Below are 27,483 nucleotides of genomic sequence, written 5' to 3'. Positions count from 1 at the left end.
CCTCACACTTCCTGTTTCCCGTGGGATCCCCAGAGTCAGGCCCCTATACGTGCTGCTCTCTGAAAGCTGCAGACTGCAGCTCATTTGGTGGCATGGGGAGTGGGGCCCTGGGCCCCTGCACAGAGTCCCTGCTTTGGGCTCCCCATCTTCCTCAGGGAGCCAGGGCTGTTCAAACTCTTAGCCAGAGCCGCCACTACCCAGAGAAATTCAGTACATTGTGGTAAATTTGCCCAAGAGTTTGACGTTAACATTTTGGAAAAGAGGGAGGAGACATCCTTTGGTGAACAAGAACTCAGGGAAGCTCCTTGCATTTTGATTTGTTTTCGGTCCCACCAGAAAGTAATTGCCAATGTGCTGGCTCTGGAATGGGAGAACAAGGCATCCAGGTGAGCACAGGTGGGGAGCTCCCCCTTCCTTGAAAGTTCAAGCCAGTCCCCTGACTCTGATTTTCATTCTTGAGGAGAGAACGACAGCGGGCACCAAGCGGGTAGGCATGGCTTCTAGAACTAGGAACAAGCAACGAGACAGAACCCAAGGAGGGTTACTGATGGAGATGCTGGTGGTCAAGGACCAGAACACAAAACTGCCTAGAGAAAGCAGAGTGTCATAAAGGCCTACGGGGAAAATGTGAAGAGGCCCAGTCCTCCGATCTGGCTATGGTTTTCAGTGGAATGAAAGAGGAGGTTTGTGTGAAGGATAGTGTCCAGAGGCTCAGCAGCTGTGCAAAACCACCCAAGGGCAACCCTGCAAACTTCGGTGGGCTGCCCTGCTTTCGTGCCAGAGGGGAGCACTTGTGGCCTGGCCCCTGCCTGGGCTGGCTTCCTGGGACTGCCCAGGTGTGCTCTGGGTGACTCACCTTGGTCCAGGAGAAATCAGGTCCCCATTACGACTCAGTTTTGAGTGTGATGGAAGCCACACAGGCTCTAGAGAAAGAGACACCAAAACAACAAGTAAACACCCCCCCACACAAGCTCTACGGTCACAGTAGCCCCTATCTAGACTTTTCTTATCACAGGATCCTACTAATTGCCTTGAAACTCACCTATGTCCTAGGTCTGATCTATTCCTTATCAGTATTTCCATTTTAATAAAATAAGCAGAAAGTACAGAACACCTGTAGTCCCCTGCTGGTGTTCTCTCAAGTCCCTACCCGCTCCTACGTGCTCCCTTCCCTGAACACAGTGGAATCAGAGACCTTCAGCGTTGGAGGTCCAGCCTCTTCAATATGGTTCCTGGGAGCTAGAGGTAGGAGAAAGGAGAAACAGAAGTTTTTGCAAAAGCGTTTCAAGTCTTCAGAAGTAAAATATTCATTCAGTCAACAAGTATTTATTGAGAACCTACCACATGCCAAAAAGTGGGGTTAGGAGGCCAAAAGTCAAAACGAAAATACACATTGTGATCAAGTGCAATGAGGAAAACAGGGAGTCAAGTGAACCACTGGGGGTAGGAGGCGGGAGAAACCCACTTTCGACGGTTGAAGACCACCTCTCTGAGACTGGGCTGAGCCGAGTCTTGAAGTGCACCGTCCAGACAGGGAGGGAACATTCTAGGCTGAGGACCAACACAAGGGAAGGCTCTGAGGTGGCAAAGAAGTGTGTTTGGGGGAAACACTCCACGGTGCGTTTGTGGAGCTGCCCATCAGCGAAGCTAGAGCTCGTGGATGGGGCAAGGAGTGGAAGGAGAGAGGCAGAGATGCTAGATTTTATTCCAAATGCAAAGAAAACCCGTTGAAGGTTTTTAAGCAGGAGGATGAATGGTGTTATCCATGTTTTAAGGAAATCATTCTGGAAGGAAAAAAATCACGGTGGCTGAAGTATGGAAAATGGATTGTAGTAAGTTGAGACGGGCGGAAAGAGGACCAGTTAGGCTGTTGGAAGTGCTGATAGGAGAGGAAAGAGACTTGAACTAATCTAGGGCCAGGGGAAGAGTACTCAAGATTATTTTGGAATTATCCTGGAGAATCAGCAGAACCTTGAGGAGGGAGAAATGAAAGCTACCAGTTCGACTTCTCGGTGGTGCCTCAATACTGAGGTGGGGTCGACAGGGCAGAAATGGGAGCAGGGGATGAAGATCACCACTTCTGTCACGTCTGTTAAGACATACAACTGTGTCCCATGTTGTTTGACCTTTAATCTAGAGAGCACTTGGACCGCAGATATAATAGTGGATGCTGTCTGTATAGAGGTGGAGTTTGGAATCACTGTACTGAGATGAGAGAAGAGAGACAGGGAGCCCCAGGAAAGGGGACAGAGAAGGGAGAAGAAAAAGCCGGAGTGTGGAATTAGGGAAGCCTGGGTACAACGGAACGGAAGGTGCTGCTTCGTAATGCAACTGCCCTTGGACTCTGAGCACTGACTGTAGACCAACACTTGCCTGGAACAACAAAGTAACCTGTAATTTGCACAGCACTTAACCGTTTTTAAAGTATCATATATTTATTAGCTAAACCTTTAAATCAGAGAGATGACAAGTTATGGTCTTTTCACTGAGTAAAGTGCTACAGGGAAAAGCTGAGATTTGGAGGGAATCAAGTTTGTGGAGCCTTAATCTCACCTGTAAATTGAAGACAAAAGCCCCATTTCCTACCTGGGGTGTGTGTGCAGACCGCGTGGGAGGGCTGACTGCGAACGCTCTGTAACATCCTCACTACTTCTGAAACAAAAGACTGGCAAGGAAGACCTGTGCCTTCACACCCGGGTGGGCACAACTTGCCCTACAAAAGGTTACCAGCTGACGACCTCGTGGGAAGGCAAGAACACAACACTGGGTTTAACAGATGGGGCCTGTTAATGACTCTCCACCTAACTGCGACATTTCAGTCTGATAAATCCAAGTTCCTGTGGCCTTGGGGCCACATTTTGGTCTGAATCGATTTCTCTAGTGAGAGGGGGTCAAGGGGAGGGTGCTGGGTGTTCTGAGGCCACCTCAGATCGGCAGTTCACCTCTACTGCCAAGTCCTTCTGTTCTGTCAATGAACACTGGGACTTGGGGCCAGCCAAGGCGCTCCCCTACCTGGCTCTGCCGCAATTCCCAGGGAGCCTGGGAAACACAAGGAGTCCCAGTGCTGCTCTTTGACTCTGGTCTGGCAGGTCTGGGACTTGTCCCCAAGCTCCCTGGAGGACTGTGAGGCAGGCAGGATGTGGGGGTGGTGGAGCCCAGGTATCACACAGACCAGAGGGTGTGATTGGCAAGCCACTGCCGAAGGTAACAGAGGGGAAATCTCATTCCCCAAAGAACCTTAACGTAAGAGGAGAGAGGCCAATTATGTGCAGGTTTCAAGGTGAGGCATGTGGGAAGTTCTGTGTGGCTTCAGATCGGATGGTCAGCAGGCCCCCCACCCCACTGCCCAGGCTCAGGCAGCCTCTTGCCCCATGTGTGGACTCACTGAGCTGTCAAGGTCCTTGGCTGCTCCTGAGGTGACACAGCAGCTGATTCAAACAGACAGCACACAGCCACCTCCCACTCGAGGTGGATTAGGTTTCCTTTCCTACCAGCACAGCTCTGAAAGGTTCTCTTCTACCCTTTGTGATGACAGCCCTGCCAAAGTGTTTTGGAAACCCTCCCTCAGCCACTACAGATTTCCCTCCATTGGGAGGAAGGGGCCAAAAGATAAACTCTTGACACTAAGCCCAGAATGCTTTGTAACTGTGAGAAAAGAAAATAAGGGTGAGAGCACAAGGTAAACCCCTGCTGGGCAGCCTCCCTCCGGAAGGCCTGTGATGCTGGGGTGCACGGACACCTGTCTTTCTGGAGTTTTACTGTCTCCCTCAGTTTGTGTCTATGATCTGTACATCTGATCGTTTTTGTGTGTGGTGGAAAAGCAACATTCTTCCTCCAAGATGTATAAAAGGTGTGACCGGCTTCGCAGGAGCTGTGTGTACCCATGTTTAGGCTCTTTGGGAGCTTATGGGGCGGGTTTCACGTGGCTGTCAAATCAAGAACACACTTCTAGGATTGTCGCTCGAATAATCGACTGTTTTAACAGACAGAACTTTCTCTGAATTCTGTAAAATAATATTTGAGAACACTTGACTTTTTGGGGGGGGGTGGGGGGACGGTCTAAACTTTAGACACTAAACAAAACATCCAATCATTCTTTCACAACAGAGCAAAACTTTCACATTTTTTAAAAGAAATAATTTTTCAAACATACAATCCCAATGTGAGTGCCGTTTTTTGGTTCTGAAATATTTATTTATTTTTAGAGAGACGGGAAGGGAGGAAGAAAGAGAAGGAGAGAAACATCCATGTGTGGTTGCCTTTTGCACGTCCCCCCCCCCCCCCGCGCNCCCCCCCCCCCCGCCCCGGGGACCTAGTCCACAACTCAGGCACGTGCCCTGACTGGGAATCGAACGGGCAACCCTTTGGTTTGCAGGCCGGCACTCAATCCACGGAGCTACACCAGCCAGAGCTTGGTATTCATCTTTAGAGAAATGAAGTTTGCTACCACTGTACTAGGGCCTGGGACGGGGAGGAGGCAGTTATACAGACTATAAAACTGAGACAGATGGATACTTGTGCAGGATCCCTTTGCAAATGAAGATCAAAGTCAAAAAGAAAAAAACAAATTCACTTTATTTTAAAGACAATGATTGGCATACAGAAGGTATGCACCAGCATAAAATAAACTTTCATGAAAAGCATTAAAATCCATTATAAATTAATTTATTAAATAGGTATTTGGTATATGTGATGGTTTTATTAGATATCACTCATATTTATTGCCAACCCCCTCCCCCAAAGTCAAAACAAATCAGAAAATCTCTTAACTCCGATTTACACTAAATAATTTATTTTCCCCAGGTGTGTAATGTGTTCTGAGACGCGACCATGATACAGTTCGGCTGGTCATTCTCTACGGACCATAACATGACAGGACACAAGAGGCTAAAAATGGCTCATCATAATTTATTTTATGTTAAAATGTACAGCTTTTTTTTGTTTTTGTTTTTTGTTTTTTTTTTGAAGTGACTGACTAAAAAGAGAACAGATAAATACAAGAGTGTTGCTGGCTCCTATTTTACACAAGGATTTCGCCTCCCCTGCTTGGCCCTTACAGTCACCCTGTACAGGTACAAAGGCTACAAAAAAGGAAGCAATATAAACAGACACAAATAACTTGTTTTGCTTTTTTACATGCGATTTGTAAGCTTAGTTTGAGCTATTCACAAGCTACTTCTCTATTTTTCCTTTAAAAATAACTCCAATATTTTATAAAGATAGAAAAATCTACAGATGGAATGAAAATGTAAAGTTAGAGGCATTTCCATAAAATAGCAACTTTACACCAAATTCACTATTTTTTTAAATCCTGCCAAGTATTTGGACATATATGAAATGTTTCAGAACCTGACAGATAAACACTGAGATATGCTTCATTCAATAAACAGAAGTCTGCATTTATAAAACAGAAAGCTGCCTTTTTTCCCCCAAAGAAATCTGTCACCAAAATGGAAAAGGGTCTCAACTTTACACCAAACATTTAGCAATAAAACCCTTTTGACTAACCAAATGGGAATAGCTTTTATAGCTCTTTACAGTTTTATAATTAACAAAAATATAGTTTTTTTTAAACCCTCAAATTAGGGTACCCTAATCAAGGCAAAAAACTTAAGAAATGGCTTACCGTTAGCACAACACTTGTACAGTACTACAAAACGCACTGTCACTAACAAAGACATCAGCGGCATGCTGGAGTGTCACCTGAAACAAAATATACAGTAACTGAAATGCTAAAGGCATTTACATGGAGTGGACAGGGAAGAACAAAAAGCTCTAGGTTCAGTATTAAAACAGATGACTTGGGGTGCGGGGCTTGGTATCCACATTGTTTAATGGAAGCAGGCACGTCAGTGGCTGCCTCCAACTGTAGTCCAAAGAGAGGCCTTCCTTTGCAGAGAACTTCATATAAAAGTAACAGAAACAAAGGTACCAAAAAAAGAAAAAAAAAGGAAAAAAAGAAAAACAACTCGTATAAGGCTTTCTGCTGCATACAGCTTTTTTTTTTTTTTTTAAATAAATGGTGCCAACAAATGTTTTTGCATTCACACCAATTGCTGGTTTTGAAATCGTACTCTTCGAAGGTATTTGTGCAGATCAATCCAATAGTGACGCCCAGGGGTTCTGTGACTGCCCATGTCGCCTACCTTCTCATGTAGGACCCGTTGAGAGACTGTTTGGACATGCCTGTGTTCATGTAGCCATGGTGTCCGGGGGCCGTGTACATCATATTGCCGTGGGGTGGGGTCTGCATTGGCTGCTGGGCATATGGCTGGGTCCCCATCATGCCCATCTGCATCTGCATAGGGTATTGGGGTGTTTGATTCATGTAGCCATGATTGCTGTGGTAGCCACTGTTCATCATCGGCTGGGACATGCTGTACCCATTCATGGCATTGAGAGTGTTCATGTTCATGTTCACAGAGTTGACATTGTAGGCTGGGGCTGGCATCAGGTTCACACTCATGTTCATGCCTCTCTGCATTGCTAAAGTCCGTGTAGGACCCTGCATGGCAACAGTCTGAGAGCGCCCATAGATTTGCGACTGATGGGTGGCAGTGGCTGGTGACAGAGATGCCGATTTGGTTCTCATGGAGACGTGGCCCTTGCTGGCAATCTGGGTTTGCAGTCTTTGGCTGTGGGAGATGCCAATATTTGACGCAGCCATGTTCCGTTGCAAAAGAGGCGGTGGCAGATTCATCGGAGGAGGAGTTAGGTTGGGGGGTGGGGTCATGGTAGCTTGTGCTTGGGGTCCCCCAGGGACAGAGTGCGGAGACTGAGAAAGCTGAACAAGCCCTGTGTTACTTAACGGTGTGGACAAAGAGGCACTGTTTGCATAGGAAGTTACAGCAGCGGAATGGCTGTAAGGCAATGAATGATCAATAAGTGTATTAGTTAACTGCTGTAGTTTGGCAAGGCTGAAGGTGGCTGACGGCTGTGGATAGTGCCCAGCCCCAAAATCACTTTGACCCATTCGTTCATATAAGCCAATGTTGGTGTTGCCGGTCTCGGGGATCTCAGCCAGCTGCATGGGCGGGGTGAAGTTGGCAGCCAGGCTACACTGGGCCAGCTGCTGGCTGCCGCTCGGAGGCCTCTCCACCACGCAGCCTTGAGGAGACTTGACGCTGCAGGTCGGGGGAGAACTGATGCTGGTCTGCTGCAGCATGCTGCAGCTCCCGCTGATGTTGGACATCTGCTGGGTGACAGCACAGCTGCTCTGTGTCAGATTGCTAGAGGTGAGGTTGCTATAGGAGCAGCTGTTCTGTGAAGAGCCGTTTCCACAAATGCTGCCACCCATAGTAGAATCGTAGCTGCTTGGGTTTTCGTAGTTCTCAGTTGTGCTCTCGATACTGCCCAGGTCACTAAATCCGCTGTCAACGACTTGTTGTGAATGATCTGAAACTGATGGGACGTCCATCATGGGACTGGTTTCCATATTCTGCAAAGATGGCACTGAGATGGCGTTCTGATCGGGGCTGATTTGGGCATAGCTGTTTTCCAGGGCAGGGACGCTTGGACTGCTGACAGAACGTACTGACTGGCCAGGATGGGAGTGGACGGATGAAACCGGGCTACTGTGGTCTGACTGTTGGCAGTCGTCCAGCGTGGCGGCAATCTGTGGACTTTGGTCTGCATGGGTGTAGCTCTGTAGGCTTCTACAGGCCTCTTGAGTCTCGGCACAATCCTGAAAGGTGTCATCCTGTTCACTGTTCTCCTGGGTCAAAGACTGAACTGCCTGGACGGTCTCAGAGTCGATTTCCATGGTTGCTGTACTTCCCTCTTTGAACTCAGAATCTGCTTCGTCACTGTTCTTTTGGTCCTGTTTCTGTGCCTGTTCATCAGGGGGCTCCTCATCAGATTCAGGTGTAGGTTCAGTGTCTCCAGAAAGCTCCTTAGGTTCACTGTTACATGAAGCTGCAAGGTCAATGCCACAGTCCATTAAGACCTCTGGGTTCGAATGGCTAGGCTGGACACTAAGGTCTAAAAAAGCCCCCTGGTTTTCCAGTACTTCTTTGAAAGCTTCTCTGGGGCGTTCTTCCTTCTCTGCTTCTGCAGACTCCATGTGACTGTCATCTTCATCATCTGCATCATGACCCTCATTGTGAGATGGTTCTTCATCCTCCTCTTCATCCTCTTCATGATCATCCAAATGCACAGGGTCATCTTTGTCCATACAGACTTCCGGTTCTTCTTTTTCCTGACTTTCAGTACCACTTAGGTCTTTTTCTACATTTCCTTCTTCTTCTTCCTCTTCTTCTTCTTCTTCCTCCTCCTCTTCTTCATCCTCCTCCTCCTCCTCCTCCTCTTCCTCCTCAGGTTTGATTGGATCGTCTTCTGGTGTTTCACCTGGTGATTTATTTGGACTTACAGGTGCACATGTTTCCTCCTTTCTGTGTTCATCCTGGGGCAGCAGGGGTTCCACAGCTTCCCTGACCTCCTCCTCAGTCCTGGTGGGGCTGGGGCTGCTCTTGTCTCCCAGAGTCTCCTTCTGTTCTTCCACTGTTACCTGCTCATCAGGTTCCATGGGTGTTTCTGGAGGAGTGTACAAGTTCAGTTTAAATCCAGTCTTCCTTTCTTTGCTTGGTCTCCACTTAGAGAGACCACGCTTTGATCCTTTTGGCCACACTTGTTTGCACTTTAGAGGTTCAGGATTGTCTCTACTGCCTTCTTTCAAGTTATTTGCATCATCATCCATATTGTCTTATCAAGGAGATAGAGAGAAAGGGGAGGAAGAAAAACAAAGTCTTAGAAAGCATAACCACGAACAACCTGAATTCATTCCTTTAAATTAATTAGCAAACACTGCTTTCAATTTAGCTTTTAAGAGCTCATGGTAAAGACACAATCAAAGCTAATGTAGAATAATACTGTGATATAAACTGAGTAAATCACCCAGGCCTGGGAACATATGTATGCCGCACACAGACAGGCATGCATGCCCACGCACACACGCACACACGCACACACACACTCTCTCTCTCAATAGAAAGGTGTACTTTTTATAGGAAGCACATGGATGGATACAGACAACCATAATGAACTTATTTGAATTTACCAAATAAGATATTCTCTAATGCCCAGAATTCCACATTGTAAAAAAACTACTTGAACATTTACAAACTAGGAAATATGCGGAAAAGGGTTAACGCTAGCTCATATCCAAATCACTACTGTACTAAAGAAATGAATAGAAACCTAACTCACATGTCTATCCTGAGAAAGTAAACTTCAGTGTGTGGACAATTACTGAATTTAAATGATCTCAGATGACATGATTTACTTCAACTGAATGTTCTTTCTGGCATAAAAATAAACTGTGTACCTCTGAAACAAATGAATAAATAACTCAACACATCTGTAATCTACTATAGTATCATCATTTTTGCATGGCATAAACTATAATGTATTTACCATGAAATTACTGAACATTCAAAACACAGGTATTCTTTTTATCACTAATTCTGTCCAGACTGTATTTTGGATCAATTGCTGCTCCAATGTATGGTTTGAATACTAAAGTAAATAAGAAACAAACCATAATTGTCAAGTTCATTTTGGTTCAGCTAATTTTATTTTTACTGTATCTGTATGCACACATGAATATAGGTATCTAAATATATTTACATAGATATAAGCAAGCAAACAAGAAAACATATGAATCAATATAGATACAAAACACCCAAGTCTTAAGATCTTTAGAAAATTAAAGATCATACCGATCTCCTGGAGGGTCAACATAAAGACACAGCTTTACAAAGAGAAATAACCTTATTAGGAGATCAAACTTTGGAGAACTTATTTTGGGGAACAAAAATAAGATCTGATAATCAATGTAGAACACAGAGAGATCCCTTCTGCCAGAATGGAGTGACTTCTAATCCAAACAGTGCAGAGCAGGGTGAGCTCTCAGCTCATTGACGGAGTAGAAAGATGACACACAAACTTACCTGCAAGCACTACATTCAAATTGGCTAGCTGGAGAGAGCACACGCGGTGGGGACGGACGCCTTCAGAAGTGCAAAGCACAACACCTAGTTAACAGACATCTCAAGATGTTCAAACGGTCTCATTGCTATCCGCACAGGCAGGGGATGGCCATGCCAGTGCCCTTGGATTCTACATTCTTACTCCACGTGCTACTGGACCTACCAGCTTTTATAGGAAGACTCTCTAAATCAGAAGACGAATTTTCTCATAATTAGTTTTAAGAAAGAAGATCCTGAAAGGAATCAGGTGTTAACATGAGCACTTAGAACTTTAAAAAAATTTTTTGAAAAGATTTTATTTATTTACTTTTAGAGAGTCAGGAAGGGATGGAGAAGAAGAGAAACACTGATTGGTTGCCTCTCGTACATGCCCTTGCCCTGACTGGGGCCCCAACTCACAACCCAGGCATACGTTCTGACCGGAATTCGAACCAGCGACCTTTCTATTCAAGGGACAACAGCCAGCCAACTGAGCCACATCAGTTAGGGCACCACCACTTAGAATTTTAAAGGCAAATGGCACCAAGTGGAGAAAAGTGGTGATGATTCATTTACAAGCTCCCGAGAAGACAGCAAAGAAGTAGTAATAAGGCTCAATTTCCATGCACAAAAATTCTTGCTGCAGCTTACTGTTGTTTATGTGTTTAAAAAAAAACAACTAAAGAACAAGGCTTGGTTTCTCTATACCAAGGGTAAAATACCATTTGCTCAGCAAAATATTGTATGCAGCAATAGTATTCCTGTTAATTAAGCAAGTTGAGAAGATGCTTGCTCATGCTTTTAAAATTGTGGCTTTTCAAAAGTGAGAGTGATGACCTGTGGTGCCCAGGGGAATGAGACGGCCTGTCCCCCAGATGGGAACATAGTAAGGTTCTGACTACAGTCATTTCAGCAGTCAAGGCGAAAGCCTGTCCCACAGTCCTCATGGCCCAGATGGGAGCGTGCGTTCCCTGACCAAAAGGCCAGGGGCGACTGTTTATGGGCAGGACATCAAAGATGGTGTTTTAGTTTCTTTTTCTTTTTTTTAAAGAGGATAGGGTGGATTGTCCCTGCCAGCAGCAACTGTAAAACAGTAATTTAAAAGGAAGGGCAGTTACCTGATTTCCACATTATCCTGTTGCCAAAGCTGATAGTGATGGTGTGAGTTTAGATGATTCTTGATGATATATATATCCTGAGGCACCACTGATTATAAGATGCACCATCAATTTGCTAATATTTGTTTTTCAGGAAAAAAGAAAGCTATTGCATTCCATGTTCACACAGATAATAATATATACCCTGATTTCAGAAATATTAAATGTGGCGAAAAAGTAATATTAGAATCAGGAAATGTAGTGTGTTTCTTATTGACAGACTTCAAAGTTTTCGAAGACAAGCCAATTTCTGGAACATAAGATGAACTCACCGAGAGGAAAGCTGTTTAACATAAAATCCGATTCTAGGAAGAAGGGACAGAACCTTTTATGAATGAGAGAGGACAGACGAGCACGTATTTCTGGTGGGTCCGTACGTCCTCAGAGATGCCTCTGGGCAGGACTCTAGGTGCCTGCTCTTTGGCAGTAACGCGCAGATATTCACAAGGGTAAGATTTTTATAATTCCTCCACTTACTTCTACAAGGGTCAGCATTCTTAAAGCAATGATTGTCTTTTCCTCCCTCTTCCTCTGCCTGTCTTTTCTTCCCAGGCTGATGTTGGAATGCTTTTCTCAGGACCGGCTTCCCGCCGCCTCCCTCCACGTCAATCTCACAGGTAGGCTCCAGCTGCGGCATTGGCCTCTCTTCATCTGAGTTGTCAAAGGGCTCATTCAGTACTTCTGTGGTCTCGGAAATGGTCTCAGTTGTTACACTGCTGTTGATCCTCCTGCGTTTACGACCCCTTTTCTTCTTTAGTACAAAAGGCCTCTGAAATTAATTCCAAACACAATACATAGAGCTCATGAGAAATTAAATGGTTGAGTCAATATGCGGCAAACGTGTACTGAACGCAAGTCTAAGAATCTTCTACATAAAGACTCCTGTACTGCCTTTGTACTTAACCTTCCATTTGATGTTTAACATCCCTCTCAGGCTGCAGCTACATAGGCAAGTGCTTCCCAAGCAAAACACTTGTTTACTCAAGCAGACACTTTGAGAGAGAACATCCAAGAAGCTTAAACTGTAGATTTTAAAAGCTAAGGTTTGCCTTTCTGGCACTTGTTTTCCAGTGGTTTTTGCTGGCTTCAGCGTCCCATACATCATAGCCATTCAGTATCCAGAACAGCAATGTTTCTATAAATGTTGCAACAATTAACTAGGTCACTCATTTAATACTTGGTAACTGCTCAAGGAGCACCTACTACATTCAGAGCACTTCAGGGAATATGATGGCGTACAGGACTAGCCTTGTTCTCATTTCTTAAGACGTAAGGAACAATGAAGAGGGTACTTAAAGGATTAAAATGTTAACAGAATAATTTAATTGGTGGTTGCAGAGATGTCAGCAACGGAAAGTTGTATAAAATATTTTAATATAGAAGGCATCTAAAAATAAAAGATGTGAGATCTGTCTTGTCTATTTAAGATATACGTTTTTTTCTAACTGCGCTAAAGGCTGGCACTCCCCATAACTGCAGTTATAAAACATTGCAAGCTAAAAGTATTTAATGACACAAAATTCAAAAATAGAAATAATACAAAGATTTTTTTATCCTCACCCAAGGGCATTTTTCATTGCATTTTAGAGAGAGGGGGAAGGAGACAGACGGAGTGAGAGAGAAACATCAATTAGTTGCCTTCTCACATGGGCTCCAACCAGGCACCAAACCCACAACCTGGGCATGTGCCTTGACCAGGAATCGAATGCGCAGTTGTTTGGTCCATGGGAAGACACGCAAACTGACTGAGCCTCACCAGCCAGGGCTGGAATAACAACGTGATTTGCTGCTAAATGTGTATCTGTCAATAATATGTCCCCCAAATTACTGAAAATACATTGCCAAGAAGTGTGCAGTATGCATGGTTACAACTCAAACTCTAGGCAAACTGTAACCAAGAATTATTGTGTTTCACATTTTTAACTCCCTAAGTGTCCACTAAAGTGCACATATAAGCCTGATAATCATANAATCGAATGCACAGTCATTTGGTCCATGGGAAGACACGCAAACTGACTGAGCCTCACCAGCCAGGGCTGGAATAACAACGTGATTTGCTGCTAAACGTGTATCTGTCAATAATATGTCCCCCAAATTACTGAAAATACATTGCCAAGAAGTGTGCAGTATGCATGGTTACAACTCAAACTCTAGGCAAACTGTAACCAAGAATTATTGTGTTTCACATTTTTAACTCCCTAAGTGTCCACTAAAGTGCACATATAAGCCTGATAATCATATTCTATAACTTAACATTTACGGTTATTACTCTCCCAATTGGCTTGCCCTTCCTAACCCACTAGAATTTTTCTCAAACATGAGTATAGCTCATAAAGAGCTGGTTTTCTTCAGGTTGAGTCATTTATATGATGGTATCCATATCATGCCTTGGATTCTAGTTTTTCATGTTTTTAAAACAAATTTCTTTGGTTATATACATAACACATGAATATATAGTCCTCATGAGAAATCAAAATATTTCCATAGTCTAAAGCCCACTCTATGGGATGCTCCTTTCTACCACCTCCCGCGTGGCCCATCCACTTGAAGATCCCAGGCTGTGAAGAAAGCGCACTGAGCTGGGGTGAGAACAGCAGGTTCTTTAATCTTCACTTGTGTTAGGTCATCTCTATGAGCCTTGGCTACCCTAACGCTATCTGGCTTTCTTTACAGCACAGACAGAAACTGGAGACAAAGATATCAGATCTGTGTTGAGCAATTGTCTAAAGACAAAATAATTTTTTTTTCACTTTTTGCAGAGTATATGGAGAGAACCACCAGGCCACCAAGATATGAGGAATTTCAGCAATGGGTACTTGACCACAAACACAAAATAGTGGCATCCAAATGAACGGCTTAAAATAGCTTCTAAAAATTCTACGCCAAGAACAAGAAAAAGAAATAGCAAGAGGAGTGCTGGGCTTGGAGTCTCAGCACTCACCTGGCTCTAGCTCCATCTCGTAAGAGTGGTGGGACAGGCCTCCTAGCCTCTTTAGGCCTTGGTAGTTTCAACAGAATGGTCGAAGACCACTGGGCTGGGCCCTTCTCTGTTCCCATAGCCTAACTTACTCTAGTCCCACATACCAGCAGGTGGCAGTAACTACTAGACTAGAAAGCCAGCCTACCCCTGGTTTCCTGTCACAGCACTAACAAAGCTCAAAAAGTAAACACAATCAGTACTGTAAGATAAACGGTGATGATATATGATCAGTGGGACTGAATATAAATAAACTACATCTAAAGAACAGAGAATGAAACAAATACTAATAGAATGCAATGACAAGATTTGATTGCAACTGACTCAGACTGAAAATCTAAACAGGCACATACCTTTCTCTTTATGGCAACTGACTGTGGTTTAGTTAATCTTGGAGGAGAGCTTTGAATGTTTTCTTCTTCCTCTTCCTCGTCCTCGTCCTCCTCCTCCTCCTCCTCTTCCTCCTCCTCTTCCTCGTCCTCCTCCTCTTCACTGCTCTCTTTAGACAGCTCCATCAGCTGCCCACGTTCCCCTGCCACTGGCCGTCTCTCCGGGGAATGCAAATATTTATTTTTCGATTGTACTTTTGCAGGTGATTGCCTACTGTTAGCTCTAGACGATAGGATTTCTTGCTCCTCCTTTTCCCAGCAGCTAGCTTGTTCCATTAGCCGCTCAGCCTAAGGGGGAGGGTAAAAAAGGCAGGCTGGTGAGAAGGCAGTCAGGCAGCCAGAGCCTCTAAGGATCAAAGGCAAAGGATCTCTAAGTCATTTCTGATCAGGACAGCCAGCCAGCCAAGCAGCAGTCCAGCTGCATCATCTCAGGACTCTTTGACATCAGTTAGGATAACAAATCAAAGAAGATTAGGTTTCATGGGATATTTAGCAGTATTAATGATGCAGCGAATTGATTTGAGTCCTTTATCAGTACATTACATGCTCACTGGCATGGAGCACTTTAAGCAAGTTCATAAACACAAAGAATCGATTGACACTGCAGCCTTGGAGCTCAGCACCAAATTTGATCTGATTACATGCTGTCAGTATTGAAAAATGCTGCTTTGTGATCAATGATAAATGTTTCATTTTTCATACTCAATTCAATAAAATTATCATGTCTTACCATGCAACCTCTGTTAGACAAATTAGTGCCGTATCATTCCACAAGCTCGCTCTATACAACCAAGCTTTTGACAATGATGTTAATGACTTTCTTAGCTGAAGAATGCCACAAGATTGAAGGTTCACAACTTAGGATGATGAAGCCAATCATTACCTCTTTTTCAGCTTCTCGCTCTTCTTCAGAAACTGCAGCATTAGAAATTAAAATTGGGGTCCACCTCAGACTCTCGGGATCAAGTTCATTGGACCGGGAACAGGTTTTCAGCTTTTCCATGTGGCTCAATATCAACTTTTCCCTTCTAATGATAACGAATCTGTAATGTGATGAGGCAGAACAAAGTGCAATCAAAAGCTAAAATTTCATTTCACCTTCACATAATGACATATGTTAGCACTAATATTACCCAGGTGAGGAAAAATCAGAAAGCTCATCAACGAAAAGGTACAGCAAATTGAAATTTGACCAGCAAAAAAGCATCATTTCCTGTTTTCTTTATAGAAGAACAGTTTTAATAATACTGTTGGAAAACCTCTTTAACTGGAATGAATCTGCCTGACTCAGGGATCCTTCCTGGTATAGGATGCTTGAGAGGAAGCTGGGGTTGCCCAGGCACCAGCACTCACCGGCCATCCCGCCTGTCGATCATATGGAGGTGCTGCAGAGTCGTGGCGATGTCGTGTGGGCACATGCCCGTAGCTCTGCTGATCGCCTTGATGCTGATGTGCCTCTCGTGGTGGTGGTACAGGTACTCCAAGATGACGCTCTTCCAATAGGCCAGGTAGGACAGACGGCCCAGATCAGAGAGTGGCTTTTCAGGGGACCCTGCTTGGCCTTCTCTTCTTGAAAGCAAATAGCCTAGAGCAGAAAAAGCAGAGTCAACCTCACTGCGTGCGATGCTTTCAGACACTGGAATAGGGCCGCTCGAAATAATTTAAGTAGCAACAAAGTGAAAACATCATGTCAGAGAAGTGCATGGATTTTATGTCTGTAGTCTCTTCTCAGTTACAGTGATTTGATCTCCACGAAGTTTGCGCTTCTGAACCTACTATGGGGCGCTGTAAGGGAACTCACATAGCCCGGCTGGCAGAAGCAGTCCACACAGAAGCTGTCCCGTATGTAACAAAAACCAAGGTTGAAGAGGTTACTTGTGATAAGCCTCAAAATTCAAGTCTCACACCAGCTTCAGATTCTTTCAAGAAGTAAATGTCAGGCACTTACTCACAATCCTGTCGAGGGACCACCCCAAACATTAATGGGCAAGTTGTTTTCCGCAGGAAGGACCTAATGACCCTTTGACAGCTGGGTCTTAATAAAAGAGAAGGGCCTCTGTTGACTCAGGTACTATACTGCTTGTTCCATTTCACTGGGGGGCTCTGCAGCTTTGTTTCAGGACTAATGAAAGAATGTCTTTTAAGTCAACTGCTACGACTCGTATCAGCTCCACTAGCTCTATTTTCACCTCTTTCATGGAAATTAACTCATAATCCAAATCCAGAACATTGTTCCTACAAATTAAAATAAAACAAAGCAACTTCCTTAAGCAAACGGTTTCATGTATACTCAGAAAACCCCTGAGCACGGTAAGCTTTTGAACACGCGTTTTACAGCATTACTGTGAAGGTGCCTTGGCAAAGGAACTTTCAAATGAAAAAAACTTTAAATCCACTTGATGGTAATGAATGAAAGCCGGCGGCTGTCTCAGTAATTAAGAGCCACTTATGGAGTAGAGAAGAAATGCTATAAACTAATGGTGTCTACCTTGCTCTAATTATCTATTTCAACAGCCTCACCTTCACGAACTTCCTCAATTTAAACAAACATCGACCACATACAGTAGGTGGCAGCAATTACAAAATCATGCCACTGTGTAAACCACCCAAAATCTTCAGCATTTTCCTTCTTTATCTACATTTCCAAAATGGCTGCATTCTCAAGGATTTTCTCGATTTTGGATTTTTTGTTAAAAGGAGAAATGCTTCTGCTGCATTTTCCTGCCCCTCAAAATCACTATAAATAACGCAGAAATGCAGAACAAGAAATCCAACCTGACCCTAGAGGGGCATAACACAGTATTTTGCATTTTGATGGTTTTAATCTGAATGCTGTTATAAAGAACAGGCATATATTGAACTTTAGGTTTTGCTCCAGTCTTTGGACTTATTTGTGCCTTTAACCCACGTTTAAGTGGAAAGAATCTGACTGAATGCAAACAAGCGGCACAGAATTTTACAGTCAAATCATTGATCACACATCACTCGGCTTCACACAGAGGCTTTCAAGAGCAGTGCGTCAGGAATGCTAACAGCAACGGCCACTGTGCTGGTTCCAGCCCATGCCGTTCGTGCCCTGTCAATATGGAGAAAAGCTCTGTGCCAGAGTACAAAAGGTGCCCAAATCTCAGAACACAGATAATTGGCACATGTGTCACCTGCCTCCTAAGTGCTTGGAACATGCTGAGAAATTTGCTCAGTCAGCTGGAGGTCCCAGCTCGGTACTCCTGGGGGTTAGAGAGCCAGAGTGCCATGGATATGAAACTATTCCCCCTTTGTCCATGAGATCCCACAATTAAAAGTCCCCTGCAGTGACTGTCAAATTCCCTAGCCCCTCGCTGGTTCTCATCTGAGCCCCACAGTTGGGGACAGAAACCCCCAGCCCTCGGCCTGGCAGAAACATTTCTGTATAATCTAAATGGTCAGAAGGTGGTACGTGCCCTCCCTACCTTATATTCCCCACAACAATGAGCAACCTTACTCCGGAAGCACATGCACTTCCTCATTCTGTCTTCTCTTCCGACAATCCCTACTCTGGGCTAAGAGGAAGTAGCCAGAATCCCCCCCAAATCTATCTCACACAGCTGTTCACGATTTTACACCCCAAGGCAGTACAGATACGCCTTAGCAGAGTCTGACTGACACTGGTTAGGTCAGTGGAGGTACCAGGTGACGTGGGATCTGTGGAGAGCTCTTAGGCATAAACCCTTCAGCACTTGCTACTCCAACCACGTTAAGTGGCTGTCCCCGGGGACGCTGGCTTGGACACAGTCTGCGGTCTGTGAGTGACGCTGCCACGAAGGGCGCTGGAGCCCGAAGAGGCCACGGGAGGCAGCTGCCTGCTGAGCACACGCTCACCGAGCCCAGTGGACTTACACCACTAGCAAACACCAAATGGGTTTTCAGGGACGATATGAGGCAATGTTACTGATCACACTGTCCGACGTCACTGCCCCACCTACAGCTTGTTGTTCTTTCTCTCCAACCTCATGAAACTCTCAAGAAGCTTACAATAGTGGAGAGAACTTCCACATACTAAGGATGATTTAGGACCATTTGTAAGTCCACCAAGTCTCCTCCTGAAGGAGAAATTTGGGGTTTAAAGGAATGAAGTTCCACAATCAGGAGGACGGAGGGTAAATTTCCGATTGCTCACTAGTTACGTGAAATCACTTGTTAAAGTGATTTAAAATACGCGGCCAGGAAGATAAAGCCGCGTCACGTCTACTCTACCCGCCCTGTGTGCGCACTAGGCTGATGTAGGNGACCATTTGTAAGTCCACCAAGTCTCCTCCTGAAGGAGAAATTTGGGGTTTAAAGGAATGAAGTTCCACAATCAGGAGGACCGAGGGTAAATTTCCGATTGCTCACTAGTTACGTGAAATCACTTGTTAAAGTGATTTAAAATACGCGGCCAGGAAGATAAAGCCGCGTCACGTCTACTCTACCCGCCCTGTGTGCGCACTAGGCTGATGTAGGATGCAGTTTAAATGTTACCTGCAACAGGCCATTTCCCTGGAAAGAAGCTGTAGCTGGTGCTGACACGTCACTACTTTGACCTTCATGGAATATTTAAAAAAATGAATTTCTTGCCATCTTTTGTTTCTTTCTACCTTTCCTAGGCTTCTCAAATCACAATTACTACATAGCCCACTGACAGAATAATTTTTGGTAAGAATGGCCATTTATTAAGTAGTTATAGAGATGTGGTGGCTCAAGTTACAGCTCTTAAATTTAGCTTACCAAAAAAGATGCCAAAAAATTGATCTAAGATGAAATAAAAAGCATTTATCTTGGAAGCTGGTGTACTATCCTGAAGCATCTGAAACAAGTACAACACACCCCTGGCGAATGGATTCCCACGGAGCTCCAACACCTTTCCTTAACCCAGGACAGTTTCAACTAGAAAACCTGAACCGTCCCTGGGGAGACCTGGCTCTTCAGACTGAAAAGAAAGCGATGCTTGAAGGATAAACCCCAGTGGCTGCAGTATAATTAATTGCTGGTGAAATTATTCCCTTTATGTTGTCTGTGAGCCAGAGACGCTGGTGAACGACACTCACTCTGCAATCGGAGACTTGGAATTGAAAGCCGACTGCCCGGAAACACCTCACCAGCATCAACTGTCTTGATACCAGTGAAAGCAGGCTTCCTCTTTTGTTTCAGTGGAAGGTGAGGTCTGAGTTTTAGTGCACCGACCACACACTTAATTCAAAAGATTATCAAGGTGTCTGCATAAAGGTTGAGTGAGAACAATGAGGTGTCTGAAAAAGGTAAGCATTTCTAAGCTTTATCACAGGAAACCCAAACTCACCTCACTCACCTCTGCTAAGGCTGACCTAGTTGGTATAAGAAAATCAACTGTCATGTTAACTAGCCCTGATCCCTGTGTTTGAAATGGTTAATTCCCACCTGGGGGGAGAAATGCCTTCTGGTAGATCTTCAGGATAAGGAGGGAACTATCTAGACAAGGTAAAGCTTTGTTTTTGCAGACCTAGGTTCCCAAATTAACTGAACTCCCAACATATTACCTGCAAAGTTAACCCTTTAAAAATACAAATTTTTAATTCTTCCTTTTAAACTAGTTATAGTTCAAGACTGTACACTGGAGCGAAGTGAAATAATGTTCTTGTGCAAGGTGTGGATATGGATAGGGATTTACCCCCACAAAGGCAGCCACCCCCTCAGCCTTGCGCACCTTCATCTTCTACCACCTGGAGCCAAACCATACGAACTTCCTCAAATACCAGAGTGTCAACTTTGGCCAGCTACTCCCAACTCCCATCTGTCTGGATTATGTGTTTGGTGTAGCTAGCTGCTTTTAGGAGGAAGATAATCTTCAAGGACTACACACCATTCATCAGACACCTGTTTATTAGCTTAGCAAGCCCTACTGAAAGGTTTGTCTCAGTAGACAGCACTGGGTTTGCGAGCCTGGGAATGGACACCAGGCCAGGGATTTATGGCAGCTCTTGCGCAGAGGAAATCCGATGGCTCTACCCACGCATTTCAAGACTGGGGATGGAAATCCACTGGCCTACACTCACCTGTTACTAGGATCTGGCGTTAAGCAGCTCTGTGACCAAGTGGATGAATGGCATGTAATTAGTTTAAAAAGTGATACATAAACTTGACAGGCAATATATGTCTCCTTGCTGAAATTTTGTGGTGATTTTTGCAATTAGTTTAGAAAGGAAGCTGAATCTTAGGCTTTCCATTGTTTCAAGAGGAAAGGAGTATTCTAAGCAACTTGTGACCTGCCTGAATTTTTTTTTACTGCTTGCCAAACTTCCCTATAAAATTAATAGGCATGGCCATTATAAATGGCAGCTCTTAAGCAAAAAAAAAAATTTAATGTAAAGATGTCCTGAGACAAAAACTTTTGGGAACCACTGGTTTAATGTGAAAACCCCTAATATTCAAGCATTTCCTCCTAGCAAAAATGTGAATTTTGAGTTTTTTAGATTTTATTTTAAGAGACTGGTTTTGAAAATGTGGAAGATTAAGATATTTCTGCCATAATTCTATGGGCTTGACTTCTCAACAGACTTCTCAGCCCACCTGCTACAGACCAGGGGTGTTGGGGGGGGTGGGGTGGGCAGACCAACAGTATCAGTGTCACCTGATAGAACTGTTTGTAGAACTGCAAGGTCTCAGACTCACAAGTCAGGAATCTGGTGGGGAGGACCCAGCACTCGTGCTTTCACAGGCCCTGCAGGTGACTGATGCATCCGAGTTTGAGGACCAATGCTGTAAATTCTGCTACGGAGCCACTAGTTTGGATGAGGACATGACAGCTGCCTTGTGCTGTAAGAGAGCCACTGAATATGGGGGTAGGCAAAAATAGGTTTACAGTTGTTCGTATGGATAATATAATTAATAAATAATAATACAAGAATAAACTCTGCTTTGTATGCTCAAAACTGTAAAACTCCTTTTGCCAACCCTGTACACAGTGGAACTGAAGAATCTCTGATAGGAGAGGAGACCTCACCCAGCCCCCTCGTAGGAGAGAACGGGGGAAAAGAATCTCTGAAGCCCTGCCCCCCAGCCTGAAATTTAGCTGGAGATCACTGAGTTGCTTTGTCCACAGAGGCTGTGCCTGTGCTTCTCAACTTTCCCTGTGCAAAAAATCACCTCTAGTTACAATCGAAGACTTGGGCTGGGGCCTGACATTCTGCACATCTAACATGCTCTTGTACCAGGAACGACACCTGAATAGCAAGGGCTTTCACAATAAATCAGTGGTTTCCAAAAGGTTTGGTCTTAGGACAACTTTACATTAAATTTTTTTTGTACTTAAGAGCCTCCATTTATAATGGATATGTCTACTAATTTTATAGAGAAATTTGACAAATACTTACAAATTCATTAAAAAATCCAATAAACACACTATGTGTCAACATAATTTTTATGAAAAAATTGCACTTTCTCAAAATACAAAAAAAAATAGTGAGAAGGGTGGAACTGTTTTACATTTTGGCAAATCTCTTTACTATGTGGCTTAACAGAAAACAGCTACATTCTCACATCTGCTTTGCTATTCATTCTGTTGTGCTATCACAGGTCATAAAATCTCTTGAAAACTCTACCATGCACTCATGAGAGAATGAGAGTAAAAAAGCACAGACTGTATTTTAGTATTACTTTGAACATAGTTGTGACCTTGCAAACTCCCTGAAAGGGCTGTAGGGATCTCTAGGGGTCCCTGGACCATACTTTGAGACCATCTGCATTAAATGAAAAATGAAAATAATTTTAAAAGTTGGGCAACAGGGCCACAGGTATTGTAAAACAATATAGCATTTATTGAATACAGCATGGCAGATCAGAGGCACTCTAGGTTGCTTAAGAGCAAGGGTTCTAGAGCCAGGCTGCTTGGAATGGGATCTAGGGTCTGTCGTGCACCAGCTGCGTGACCTTGGGCAAGTTATTTAACCTCTCTGTGCCTCAGACCCCTCAGCCATACAATGTGGAGAATAATCATACCTATCTCTTAGGGCTGTTGTACTAAGTGAATTAATACAAAGCATAAACAGTGCTTTGCGTATTACAGAAACCCTATAATGGGTGTTAGGTAATATTACTTACTAGTCAACATATTAAATAAATGAAATCTCAAAGCGATCATTTGGGCAACTAGGTTATCTTTTACGTAGGGGAAATGAAATTTGGACAGAAGAATGAGGCAGACTGTACTACAGAATTACCATATTTTTAGGACTATAACATGCACCGGATCATAAGACACACCTAGGTTTTAGAGGAGGAAAATAGGAAAAAAGAAAATTTGAAGCAAAAAACGTGGCAAAATATTTAATAACCTGTGACCCTGCTCCACTGCCACCCCCCCACCCCCCAACAGCAAGCCAGGTACACTACATTTGGACTATAAGACACACCTCCATTTCCCCCCAAATTTGGAGAGGAGAGAGTATGTCTTATAGTCTAAAAAATACAGTACATTAAGAGCTACCTTGCTTTTCCTACTTTTGACTGAGGCATCTGAAAACCACTCCATTCACCCCAAAACCTCAGACAGAAGTTCTCTCCAACCACCCCCTCCCACCAAAGCTAACTACCCAAGTACAAATTTAAGTAAAGGAAGAAGCCATGAAAAAAATTTACATATGTATGCATAGTGCCTCAGGAATAATCTCAAGAAACTGGCAACTGAAAGTTCCCAGCAAGCACAGTTCCATGCCCCACAAATTCCCTTTGGTCCTGAAGTCCTTAACTTCAAGGGCTACCCTCAGTACACAGCAAGCCCGTCAAACCACAATAACAATGACAGCTTGAGGGCTTCAGTAGAACCCAGAGACAGTCCCAGGACAGATGAAACAAAGACCCAAATATTCTGGAAGACCCAGATGTGTCCCTGGGAAACTGGCCTGAGCCAGTCAAACCCAGAGAATGGAGACAGTGGGTCTGTGGGGAAGGAAGTCTGGCTGCCTGGGGTCACATCCCAGTCTGTTTCTCTACTCCTCCTTTTTAAGATCTTTCTGAGCAAAGATCCCATGAGCTCCTGGCTCCAGTGCTGAGGCCACTGGCCTTTCTTACTCAATTTCCACCCTTCCACCCCTCACCCCCAGTCCCAAGTCCACTAGGGAGAGGAATGGTGCTCCTTCGACTTCCCTCCAAGGGGAAGGTGTGTGGCAGGGGCATGACTCCCCCACAGCTGTGGGATGTATGTGTGTGTGTGTGTGTGTGTGTATGTATGTATACATGTATAGTATATGTTTACAAACCTACAGACTGTGCAGGATTTTACCAGGTGAATTCCATGATTCTGCGTGTGGGTGTGGACTTCCTTGAAGGGGGTGTCACTTTGTGTCAGTCACTCAGAGAAAAGGCAGGTACTTATATGAATTCACAATAATGATCCACAGATGGTGGTGATCAGGGCCAGAGAGACCCCTGTGAGACAACCACAGGCCAAAGATGAGTCAATGGTATTTTTATAATCGATAATGTAACCAATGAGGATGTTTCTTTATTTCTCTTTTTTCTATCCTCTAATCTAACCCAATGATTCTCAGCTCTGCACATCAGAATCACTTAAGAGGCTTTTAAAAGCTGTGGATCTCTGTACCCCACCCAATCTCAACTCTTGCTGGTCTCAGATCTATTATGGGTTATATTAAGCAAAGGGTCTTGGGGATTATGCCTTGGCCAGAATGTTAAATGCGGGGGCAACACCAATCCCACGTCTCCATTTCTGCCACCCCAAAGGGCTGTGGTGTTAGCAGTGGTGAATAGTGAGAGACCCAAGCAGAAGGTGCACCTTGGGGGAAATAAAGATACCTAAGAGTGGAGGCCAGGGAGAAGATGGTCACTCAGTAAACAGAACTCTAGAGACTTCACAGAAGTTTCATTTATTTAAGCACTTAATGGAGGATTGTCTGCTTATGTGTGTCACTGCACGCGCAAGGTCCTTGTCTGGCAGATTAGAGGGATATGATTTACTTTCTATGAAGATGACCATGTGTGGTATCGATCTGGTCTCTCAATTTTCTTATTAGAAAAATGAGGCACCTCTGACAAGGATAAAATGATCACAGAGTAAAAGATGTTATACTTTGTCAACAGCACTTAATTCCCAAACTAAAATCATTTGGGGAAGGCAAGAATTTTTAAAAATATCTTTCCATACATATACTTCAGAAGTAACCAAGATTCTTTATGATGCCCACTGCCTATTACAAATCTCAGTAAAGCTCTGATTCATCACTCAGATGCATTTCTAGTTAGGTAATGAATGGTAAAATACCAGTACCATGGCCTTTGAAGTGACAGAAATTAGAAAAGCATGTCAGAAGAAAGCCCTCTTCTTTTACCTTTTTTGATTTTCCCCAGGTCAAATCATTTTTAAATTCTAGCATTTTAAGAAAAACAAATTTACCAAAAAAAAATTAAGATGAAGTGAGTTGGCATTTTATAATTAATTCCTCTCTTATAAATATTGGAAATTCAATCTGGAAAACTATTTCAATTCTTCCAAGTTTAAACCTGGATACATTTTCACATTTAAGTTGCAAAATCCTGGTAATAAGAGTTTGCCACGAAAAAGTTATAAGATTTTAAACACTGCATTAAACACATACACACTTCAAATAAAGCATCTGCTCCAAGCAATTACCTGCGAGTTCTTATAAGGCTTCACCTCCAAGACATTCTCCTATCGCTAAAACATTACAACTAACCTTTTCCTTAAACAAAGTACTAAAAGCAAACACTGTAGTTTCTTTTGCCCCCCTTTAGAGGCCCGAGTTCTGTGGGGGCAGCTGAGACACTCTCTCTAGCACCCCAGCATCTGGTCTACTCCTCCCCGGCCGACGGGGTGGCAGCCCTCACACCAGCATGGGTGCTGCCACTGATCTCAGAACCAAGCTCTGGAAGACAGGATGGCTAGAATAGCAATGTGCCATTCCATTTTCTCTCCCACAACCTCCTTAAATTATTCTGTGTGTGTGTTGAGGGGGGTGGAGTATGTATATGTGTACTAGCTACAATTTTCAAAAATAGGACAAAATATACTGTAATTCCAATTCAGGATGATGAGCTTTCACAGAGCAAGACAGAAGGAAGAAAGGGGAAATATAAATAAAAGATTTTTTGTTTTGTTTTCAAAGTACATTTCAAAAGGCAATTTGTCTGTCTTTGAGATAACTTCCTAAAATCAAAGGACAGCCCCCTTGCCCCGCCTGACTGAGCAACTCATGCTGAAAATGTTAGGCAGACAGATTACCGCTACTTGTCCTCAGGTCATCTGACAAACATTCCTCTTTTGCTCATCTGCAGAAACAAAAAACTCCTATTTTTATTTATTTTTTATTTGTCTCCCACAAGCTTTGAGGTAAAGAGCCTCTGGCAATAAATGCTGGTGTCCCCACCAGGTGACCAGTGAGCCTGTTTTGACAGGCGTGCAGCACACACACGGGCTGGGTAAAAAGAGGTGCTCAATTTAGTGACTAGCTGGTTTGCCAGTGGCACTGATGTCATGGAAGTATCTAGCCTTTAATCCTATACAGGAATCTTAAAGTCCAAATTGGCTCTAGTTAGATGCTAGTGGCTAGAAAAACAAAATCATATATCATCACCAACAGCATTAAAAGATATCAATCACTACCCCCTCTGTTAGTAGGTGATACCTTTCTTGAAGTCCACTATTTAGATAGGCTTCCCCTAATACTGGCAACTAGAGTTGAGACTTCAGTAACAATACATTACTATTTGTACAGCTTTTGTCACAATATACTAACTTATTCCTGTGACTCTTTACGCCCTGTGGTCACTGCTAATCAAAAAGCATCTGCATTCAACCTTTAAAGGACTGCAGTGGCTCACAGTGTGTCCAACAGCCGAGTGCCTGCCCTGCGGCAGTCGCCTTCCCAGTTAGGCTGTATATACACACCCCGTTTTCCAAATGTAATAAGGAAAAAAGCTCTGGGAGTTTAATTTGTTAACTACTATGCAACTGCTAAACACAAGAACCACAAACTACATAAATAACAGGAACTCAAATAGACATGTTAACAGCTAAAGTTCATTTTTAAAGAATCAATTCAATATGCTACATGTAAGTAATCAATCACACTGTAATCATCATTTTCAAATCTAAGTACAACGCAGATACTCATGGGGGCATGTACAACTTGGGGGAAGTGTATGATTATGGATGAGCAGATTGAAACTGTAAATTATGTAACTGTCTCTTGTAATTACCCTGCTGGAGAACCAAAAGAAACTTCCTGCATAATTTCACAGGAGGATGGAGATCGAGATACAGAATCGCTTTTTAGTTGGTCCTAACCCTTCAACAGCTATTTAATTATGTGTGATGAGGTCAAAGAAAGTGTATGGTTAATTTATGAAAAGTTGGCAGGGAGTTATTTCAAGTAATCCTCTGAAAAGCTCCGGATTATTAATGAAACCTGATGGGTTCTCCTCCTCCTCAAGAAAAATTTATCTAAATTATTTGGTAAAATCAACAACATTTAAAGCATATTCACAGGCGTCATTCATTTTGTTTCCTCTAAAGAAACATTCGTTATGGTCCGCAAGTTTTCAATGGGAAGCAACCAGAGAGCTGCGGGGGCAGAAGGCTGTGCAAGTCTTCGGATACATCTTCTGCTTTGGTAGGGGCACAAAATCTCATTAAGTTCCTTAAATTCACAGGGAAAGGCTCTGTCACTGGGCAAACCACAGGCAGGACTTCTAGTCCAGGAACAAACAATCATATTCTTAAGAAGCAGGAAGCCTATTTTTGCAGTAAATAATCAGCACTGCCTCATTTCAAGAGGATGATATTGTAGCCTTCTTCTTTCCCTTTCTTGAAATTTAACTTTTAACATCTTTTCTAAGAACTGTTTTTAGTGCCTAAAGATCTACCCCAAATATTAGAACTGCTTAACACTCACCATTTTAGGAAGAAGGAGGGGCAATTTCCTACACTTACAGTATCTGCCAGATGGGTGGATGGAAGGAAGGAAGGA

General features: G+C 43.6%; 1 protein-coding gene across 9 annotated transcripts in view; it reads right to left on the bottom strand.

The window, feature by feature from the left end:
• Positions 1-4,932: 4,932 nt before the first annotated feature.
• KAT6B (lysine acetyltransferase 6B) overlaps positions 4,933-27,483 on the bottom strand; it is a 190,055-nt gene continuing 167,504 nt past the window's right edge. For 6 of the 9 annotated variants that reach the window (XM_037055973.1, XM_037055971.1, XM_037055972.1 and 3 more), the window contains 6 exons: positions 15,842-16,073; positions 15,372-15,531; positions 14,453-14,776; positions 11,600-11,891; positions 9,948-10,031; positions 4,933-8,700 (listed from right to left, as the gene is read on the bottom strand). In XM_037055973.1, the coding sequence (XP_036911868.1) occupies positions 6,143-8,700; positions 9,948-10,031; positions 11,600-11,891; positions 14,453-14,776; positions 15,372-15,531; positions 15,842-16,073 (3,650 nt within the window). In that variant the 3' untranslated portion in view covers positions 4,933-6,142. The remainder of the gene's footprint in view (positions 8,701-9,947; positions 10,032-11,599; positions 11,892-14,452; positions 14,777-15,371; positions 15,532-15,841; positions 16,074-27,483) is intronic. The other 3 variants (XM_037055974.1, XM_037055976.1, XM_037055978.1) reach the window with 1 other exon arrangement.

This window comes from Sturnira hondurensis, unplaced genomic scaffold (assembly GCF_014824575.4).
Source record: "Sturnira hondurensis isolate 20B ecotype Veracruz unplaced genomic scaffold, ASM1482457v3 Scaffold0008761, whole genome shotgun sequence".
NCBI lineage: Eukaryota > Metazoa > Chordata > Mammalia > Chiroptera > Phyllostomidae > Sturnira > Sturnira hondurensis.
The sequence above is the reverse complement of the archived record's forward strand: the minus strand, read 5'-3'. Positions and strand labels throughout refer to the sequence as shown.